At 43.7% G+C, this 8476-nt stretch overlaps 2 protein-coding genes across 2 annotated transcripts; both read left to right on the top strand.

The window, feature by feature from the left end:
• Positions 1-4101: 4101 nt before the first annotated feature.
• On the top strand, positions 4102-5619 carry LOC123258995. Its single transcript, XM_044719251.1, has one exon. The coding sequence runs from the start codon at positions 4102-4104 to the stop codon at positions 5617-5619; it is 1518 nt and encodes a 505-aa protein (XP_044575186.1).
• An 847-nt stretch (positions 5620-6466) lies between these two features.
• On the top strand, positions 6467-7285 carry LOC123258994. The gene has a single exon (XM_044719250.1). The coding sequence runs from the start codon at positions 6467-6469 to the stop codon at positions 7283-7285; it is 819 nt and encodes a 272-aa protein (XP_044575185.1).
• The last annotated feature ends 1191 nt before the right edge of the window (positions 7286-8476 follow it).

Below are 8476 nucleotides of genomic sequence, written 5' to 3'. Positions count from 1 at the left end.
ATTAAGAGCTCAAACTCTACCAGAATTTTTTTTTCGTCATCTTGGACGATATTTTCGGGGTAGCTAAAAAAAAAAATTAAAAATTTTTTTTGGCCCACCCTAATATATATATATATATATATATATATATATATATATATATATATATATATATATATATATATATATATATATATATATATATATATATATATATATATATTGTGACATGGGAAAAATTTTCTAAAATGTGAAATTCCGAGTTTTAAAATTATTAGGTTGGCTAAGCTGAGGAAAAGCACAGATTCGACGCCCCTGTGTCGCCCCAAGCAGCCTCCCGATCAGAATGACAAGCTCGAGGTAAAATTAGTAAAAGAAAACGCGCCGAATTTAAATTAAAAATTTAAATAAAAAGAATACCGGAATAAGTGTGAACTATTGTTGAATGCATGAGTGAGTGAGACTAGACTATAGCGATCAGACGACCCGCGAATTTCTACGAGCCATCGACGATCAACGCGACATCTGGCCGCGAGGATGGAACGACGAGAAAATTTGAATGGACCAATGACGACGGAGAGCGATCAACAACAAGTATGCGAGGCGCCATCTGAACACGAGGCTGATCACTAATCGAAGTATCGACCAATCATCGATCGCAACGGAATACTGGACGCATCCCGTAATACAACGGCCGGCTAGAAGAAGCTGTGAGCTGATTAGATGCGAGTTTTTTGAGAACGAACCGAAAAGAAAAGAGCATGTGTTGCCGAGGAGGCAGTCATGTTAACAATGAATTCTGATCTGGACGCCGTGACTGTGGCATCGTGCAGTTCTCTTTTTGATTATTTTTGCTGTTTAATTTTTTTTTTAAATTTGTCGCTGACGTGAGTACAATTGTGTACATTGTTGTGCAATATTTCGCCGAATTGTTTTGGACACTACGACCCCGGACACGCCATCGCCGAGATATCGACGCTCTTCCGTCAGTTTTGCCGCCAACTTCGCCTACTTAGCCAACATCGCCCGAGACGTCTACGGTAGCTACAGGGTAAGTCTGGTCGCTGTATTTATTAGCCCCAGGGTGTCATCACCGCGAATTTCGTCGTGTTAAAATAATTTGTTTATAATTCGAGTTGCACGGAATTAAATGAATTCCGTGCGGTATTTTTGAAGCTTAGTGACGACACTCTGCGGCACGGTACCGTCGAGTCACGTGTTTGTGTGTGTGGAATTTTTGGTCGGGATTATAAGTACTGTTTACCTACCTCGAGCTTCAAATACCCGACAAAGCAGCTTAGTAAATTGCTTTGTAAAATAAGTTGACTAAATCGAATACTTCGCATAATTTGTTTTTTTTTCTTGTCATTATTGAACCATTTGGCGATTTGAATTATTTTTGGATAATTTTGAGATCGTTATTAGGTTTTTGCGATTGAATTTATTATATTCTCTAGAAATTTGTGTATTAAGAATTTTGCGATTGAAATTACTGGTTGAATTTTGCGATTGAAATTATCATTTTTTTTTTAAAAAAAAAAAAAGAAAACTTCGTAAATAAATTTTGCGGTTGCGATTTTTGATAAAGTTTTGCGATTGAGATTTTGTTATTAAATTTGGCGATTGAAATTTTTGATAAAATTTTGCGATTGAAATAATTATTTCCTTTTTAATAAATTTGGCGAGTTGAATTAATTATTTGTTTTGAAAATTTTGCAAGTTGAATTAATTATTTGTTTTGAAAATTTTTGAATAAATTTGGTGAGTTGAATTAATTATTTGTTTTGAAAATTTTTGAATAAATTTGGCGAGTTGAGTTAATTAATTTTTTTTTAAAGAAAAGACTTTGTAATTTTTATTTTTGGTTACTCGAATATTTTTTTTTGTGATTTGTTTTATTTTGAAATGTTGAATCATTGCGTTAGCACTAGTTTTGCGTTAGAATTATTTTTGCGTTAAGATAATTTTTGTTATTAATGCGACATTGCCGACAGAATAAATTTGTTGTTGAATAAACCGTTGCTGGATTAGAAGTGCACGCCTCAATTATTTTGTTTAATTGTTGTTGCTCTGATTAACCGATCCCATCGTCCAATTTCGATTTCTTTGTCCGTCGATTGCCGTTATTCGATTTTTGAATCTCTTCACCACCGACCCGCCGCCCAACGAAGATCAACAGCGATATCGACCCGTGGAACATTGAGTTCCTTGCGCCCAACCAAATCTACGAACCAGGTAGGCCAATTAATTTTTGTTGACCTGATCCGGTCCTGTCGACGCCAGTGCCGGAAAAGGCATCACAATATATATACTAGCTGACCCGGTGAACTTCGTATCACCTACAATATATTTTATTAGATATTTTCATCAGCGATAATCAATCATTAAACTCTAGTCTACTTCCCCGGGTTACCCTAACTTTATAAACAGGTGCGGGTAACACGGTTGAGTGCCGATCGGGCGCGTCCCCGGGTGGCGGATAGGGGTGCCATGGATTTGGGCAGAGAATCCTGGACTTCTTACCACAGGAGGCAGGGGCCTCTACTCGGATCTCGGCCTGCAGAGGCATCTGGAGCCCTGCCGTGGACCAACTCCCCAAGCTAAGGTGGAAGCAATCGTGCCGATGGCTGAATGGTACTAGGGTTATAATGCCGCGAACGATGCCCTTGGGGCACCAGGTGCAACCCCATTGTATTGATGCGCCTTCCGACGGCATTCAGGCTCTGCCGGCGGTGACCTATATTTCCTGACTACTCGTGGGTCCAAAAATGGAGAACACAAATACAACACCTAACGGACCGGGGAACTCTACAGAGGACCCCAGTCTTTCCATGAAAATGGACATTGTGGAGGAGGCGCAGGGCTCAGCGAATGCCGAGCACATTGACTCCTCTAAACACAATGGGAAGAAGAAGAGCCGCAGTGGCGCGGCAAAGAGACGGGCCCTCAAAGCCAGACTGGCAGATAGGGCTCAAACTTTGGAGCAAGACTGCGGAGCTACTCCTTCCATTATCCCTAAAGACAAGGTGACGGAGGATCCCAAAGGAAATGGCGTTAAAAGGCCAAGACCCGGGGGCAACACCCCACCAGAAGCCAAAAGCAAGGCCAAAAAGAGCAAAATAGCCCACAGGCCGAGTGGATTCAGCGATGCGGTACGGGCGGGCATGAGGGTGGCAATAACACCTTCTGGCTACCCTGACGTGTTACTGAGCCAGGAGACCAGCGACCTGGTAACGCAGGCACTTGTCGAGACGTTGGACGCTACCCCTATGGAGCAAGCAGTCCCCCGCTTCGACGGATGCCGATGGGAACAGGGAGTACTGTGGGTCACTTGCGCCGATGAAAAGGCAAAAGAATGGGTCCTAAAGACGGTCCCAGCTCTCAGGGCAAAGGAAGACCTCATTCTCCAAGTATTGGAGAAAGAGGCACTTCTCAGGCTCAGGAAGCTGACGGCGGTCCTAGGGACCAATGAAGAGAACGGAGTCATTCTTCGCAGACTCGCTCGTCAAAATCAGGGATTCAACACCCAAGTGTGGAGAGTCTGGGATAGACGAGTGGTCAGCAAGACCGTCCATCTAGTTTTAGGGGTGGACCAAAGGTGACTGACAGCACTCTCAGAGTGTAACTACTCACCACACTTCGGAATGGGTAGGGCCCGTTTTTACGAGGCCCAACCTAAGTCCGCAGAAGGGAAAGGGAGTGCTGCTGGGACTGCTGGGCCAGTGTCAGGAGCAGAGACTCGCAAAGAGGAACCGTCCGCGAGAGGAGGAGAGGCACCGGGCGCCGTCACTTCTTCGAAGGAGAACCGAGAGGTCTCTAAAGAGAAGGCACAGACGGAAGAACCAGGGACCTCTACTTCCTTACAAATACAGGGCAAAATGCCCTTATTAAGGGCTGCGCGTCTTCTAGTTAGAAGGAACTCCGATGGATCAATTCCTGAGAGACAATCTGGATCCAAAGGAAGGCCTACTAAGGCGGAGACAGTAGCCAGGGAGGGGGCCAAGGAGCTTCTGCTAGGGAAACAGTTTACCCTTGCACAAGCCATGGCCAAACATGAAAAGGGGCCTGGCACCCCAACTAAGCCAAATACCGAAGACAAGAAGGAAGAAGATGGACACTAGAATGTCCCCTTCCTCCTTGCGTCCCCCTAACCCCTCATTCAATTTTCCACTTCCCTCTTTCCCCAGATTCGCGAAGACTGTCAGCAATGCAGTAACTACAACTGCAGGGCAGACGACGTTTTCGCAAATTAACTTGCAGCACTGCAAAGCAGCCTCTGCTTTACTCAGCAGAGACCTGGCAGTGAGGCAGACACATGTATCCCTGATACAAGAACCATGGATTAACAAGGGTCAAGTATTAGGAATAGAGCTGAAAGGCGGCAGTCTGGTCCATGGTGACTCAGAGCGGGGGCCTAGGGCCTGTGTTTTAATCAACAAGAAACACACAGTACTCAAGCTGCACCAGTTCTGCACCAGGGACCTGGCGGTTGCTTCAATAAAAATTCCTCTGGGGGAGACAAGAGCGGAAATCATAATAGTATCTGCCTACCTCCCCTATGAAGACAATGAGGTGCCCACTGAAGAAGTCATCAGACTGGTGGAGCACTGTAAAGCTAATGAACTGCCACTCCTGATTGGGTGTGATGCAAATGCGCATCACACGGTGTGGGGCAGTTCAAACATTAACAAGAGAGGCTCAGAATTGTTGGAATATCTCTCAACCACAGGGTTGGAAATCCTGAACGTAGGATCCAAACCTACTTTTGTCACTTCTCAAAGACAAGAAGTGATTGACTTAACACTGGGCTCTCGTAAGATAGCACAAATGGTCACAGACTGGGGTGTCAGTAAAGAGGATACGCTCTCTGACCACAGGCAAATAAACTTCTCAGTGAAAGGCAACAAGGACAACGGAACTAGGGACACTTACAGGAATCCCAGATCTACGGACTGGCTCAAGTACAGAAAAGAGCTAGGAAATAGATTAGGGAAACCCGTGAGGGGACTAAGGAACGTTCCAAAGATTGAACAAGCGGCCGAACACCTTCAACAGGCCATTGTTCAATCCTATGAGATTGCTTGCCCGCTGAAGGTTAGAAAAAGCAGCAAACGGGTGACATGGTGGAACGCAAAGCTGAATAAGCTTCGCACCCTGTCTAGGAGGCTGCTGAATAAGGGGCTTAAGACAAAAGCGGACCAGGACTGGGCAGACTATAAAGCTACTCAAAAGAGATACAAAAAATGTATCAAGGTCTCTAAATCAGAAGCCTGGAAGAAATTCTGTGAAGAGATTGAAGATCTACCATTGGTGGCTCGTCTACGCAGAATTTTCACCTCAGGACCTACAACAAAACTCGGTGTTCTCACCCTCCAAGATGGCAGGGTAACGGAGAACGACGAAGAAACACTGGCGCACCTCTGTGAGGTCCACTTTCCTGGCTCGGAACTTATAGAACTGGAACAGGAAGAAGCCTCAGAGGACGTGATAAAGAGAACGGTCACAAAACAAGGTGACTGGAGCACAGCTGCCAGAGTGGTAACACCTGATAGGATAAGGTGGGCAATCGGAAACTTTGAAAGGTTCAAAAGCCCAGGGGTGAACAAGATTTTCCCGGCTCTCCTGCAGGAGGGAAAATAGATCCTTATCAAACACCTAACCAGACTTTTTAGGGCCTGCTTGGCCCTAAGCTATGTGCCGAAGGCTTGGCGCGAGGTCAGAGTTGTCTTTATACCCAAACCTGGCAAAAGCAGCTATGACCTGGCTAAATCCTTCAGACCCATTAGCCTCACATCGTTCCTTTTTAAAACACTGGAAAGACTGGTGGAGGAAGCTGAAAATCATAGCTCCCTCAATCTTTGGCACGGAGCTTAAATTCTCAAAGGAGGTACGCTACCTAGGCGTAACTCTGGACAGTAAGCTCACGTGGAGAAGCCACATCGAAAAGCAAACCAAGAAAGCAACTGCCACTTTCTGGGCATGCAGAAGAATATTTGGCATAACATGGGGTCTGAGACCGAAATTGATCAAGTGGATTTACACTGCAATTTTGGTACCACAGCTCACCTTTGCCTCTGTGGTATGGTGGTCTTCGCTTAAGAAGAACATCAACATCAAGACACTATTTAAGGTCTATAGACTTTCTTTGCTGGGGATAACTGGGGCTTTAAGAACCACAGCAACCCTAGCAATGGGGGCACTCCTGAATCTGGAGCCCCCACATATCACATCAGAAGCTCTTGCTATGAAAACAGCAATGAGACTGCATTTCAACGGATACTGGAAAAGGACTAAGACGGGACATGCATATATCCTAAGGGACAGGGGACTCGATGGGCTCCTAGCCCGGGGAGGAGACATGAGCCCTCGTAGTTAACACTTCAGTCATCACTACAGAGTCTTCATTCCAAGTAGGCAGGAATGGGAAGAAGAAAGCAAGAGCATCCTGTCCTCCGCGGGGCTTGTCTGGTATACGGACAGCTCCAAAATGGAAAAAGGGGCAGGGGCTGGTATCTACAGCAGTGGACAGAAAACAGAAATTTCTCTGCAACTAGGGGACACTACATCAATTTTTCAGACAGAGGTATACGCGATTTGGGCCTGTGTAGAGCACATCAAAAAGCTCAATCACAGGAACAAGCACATCTACATCTGTAGTGATAGTTGCGCAGCGCTCAGAGCACTAGAACAAATAGAAGTGTCCTCGAGGCTGGTGCGTAGCTGCATGAATTCGCTGGATGAACTGGCGAGATACAACAGAGTCAAACTCCTATGGATACCGGGTCATAGCGGGAACGCAGGAAATGACAGAGCAAACGAACTGGCGAAGGCAGGAGCCCGCAAGAGGGACCCCGAGCCAATGTTCGACATAGCAGCGCCTTTCAGCCTCATTAAGCAACAGACTTCTCTATGGGCTGATAACAAGTTCCAGGAAGTGTGGACTGAAGCAAAAGGCATGCTGCACACGAGGGCACTAATAAAAGGACCCTCTAGAACACTAGGCCTGTCCTTGATAGGGCTTGACAAGAAAACGCTAAGGCTAACTGTCGGGTTCATCACAGGACATTGGACAACTGGCAGACATCTGAAGCATATGGGCATCTCAGAGAGCTCTGTATGCTCCAGATGTCGATCAGAGGAGGAAACACCTCGACACCTAATCCTCCATTGCGAGGAACTAGCAACAGTTCGAGAGAACATACTAGGATTCCGCAATGGAGAGTCGATCGATGTGCTGGAGATTGGCGTGGGACGGCTGCTCCACTTTCTGAAGCAGACAGGCCTGGCCAATTCTTCGGCGACGTAAAGTAATTGACCTAGGAAGGCTGAGTACAATGGTCCAACAGGACTGAGTGCTCAGCCCAATGTCAGTTACAACATCCCTACCCCTCTCCCCCCCCCCCCTAATTCAATTCAATTCTAGTCTACTTCGATGAAGAATAAATACTGGCTGCATGAAGTGCGGTTAGAATTTTGTCAAGTTATTAAATGAAACTCGCTTCTCATTATCGTCTGAAAATCAAGATCCCAAAAAATGAACACTGAATTTATGAAATTTTTTTTTGTTCATCTATACAGAAGATTTTGAGTAATAGCCAGACTAACGCACAGCAATTCATTTTTATATATATAAAAGAAGAAGATAGTATAACTCCGCAGTATACTCGTACGTATCTTCCTACATATTAAACAATTTTGGTACACTCTTGTAACCTTGAGGCTCAAGCGTAACAATAGCGATTCCGATACAAAATTAACAATTTTTAATTTTTTTAGCTGAACTTCCGGGTTTTCCAAAAATTTTTATTTTTCGAAACCATCCCTGAACTATAGTGAACAAAACAAAAAAAAAATTTTTGAAAATCGGTCCAGCCGTTTTTGAGTTTTAGCAAGACTAATGCAAAGCAATTTATTTATATATATATATATATATATATATATATATATATATATATATATATATATATAGCATATATATATATATATATATATATATATATATATTAGGGTGCTTTTTTTTTTGCGACTATTTTTTTTTTTTCGTTTCCATCCCGAAATTTTGTTGGAAATACACCCAAAAAAATTCCCTGAAAGTTTGAGCCCTTAATATTAATATTAAGTACTCCTACACGGCGTGTGGAGATTTCCCATTTGAAATATACGAGAACTTTCATTTTTTTTTTTTAAATTTCTATAGCTCAGTGGCATTTCATAGCATCACTTTGACCATGGACGGGTTTTTTTCAGGATTAAATGCTCTACAAAAGTGTCCATTGTCGCGAAGTCGTAACTCATACTGGCGGGGTAGTACGGACCACCAAACCGAATTTTTTATAGAATTCTTGTTTTTTCACTCATTATCTCATAAACAACAAGACATACAGAAAAAATGTTAATGATAATTTTGTAGGAAATTTAATTCTCTACAAAAAAGGTCCTCAGCACCAAATCACTAAGATCGATATTTTCTGAGATATTAATCATGAAGTTTACGTAG

Source organism: Cotesia glomerata, linkage group LG2 (assembly GCF_020080835.1).
Source record: "Cotesia glomerata isolate CgM1 linkage group LG2, MPM_Cglom_v2.3, whole genome shotgun sequence".
NCBI lineage: Eukaryota > Metazoa > Arthropoda > Insecta > Hymenoptera > Braconidae > Cotesia > Cotesia glomerata.
Note: the sequence above shows the minus strand (reverse complement) of the source record. Positions and strands in the feature narration are given on the sequence as shown.

What these genes read in the sequence shown, in the direction of transcription:
- LOC123258994 (XM_044719250.1), top strand. Translation starts at nt 6,467, where the DNA reads ATGGAAAAAGGGGCAGGGGCTGGTATCTACAGCAGTGGACAGAAAACA.
- LOC123258995 (XM_044719251.1), top strand. Translation starts at nt 4,102, where the DNA reads ATGTCCCCTTCCTCCTTGCGTCCCCCTAACCCCTCATTCAATTTTCCA.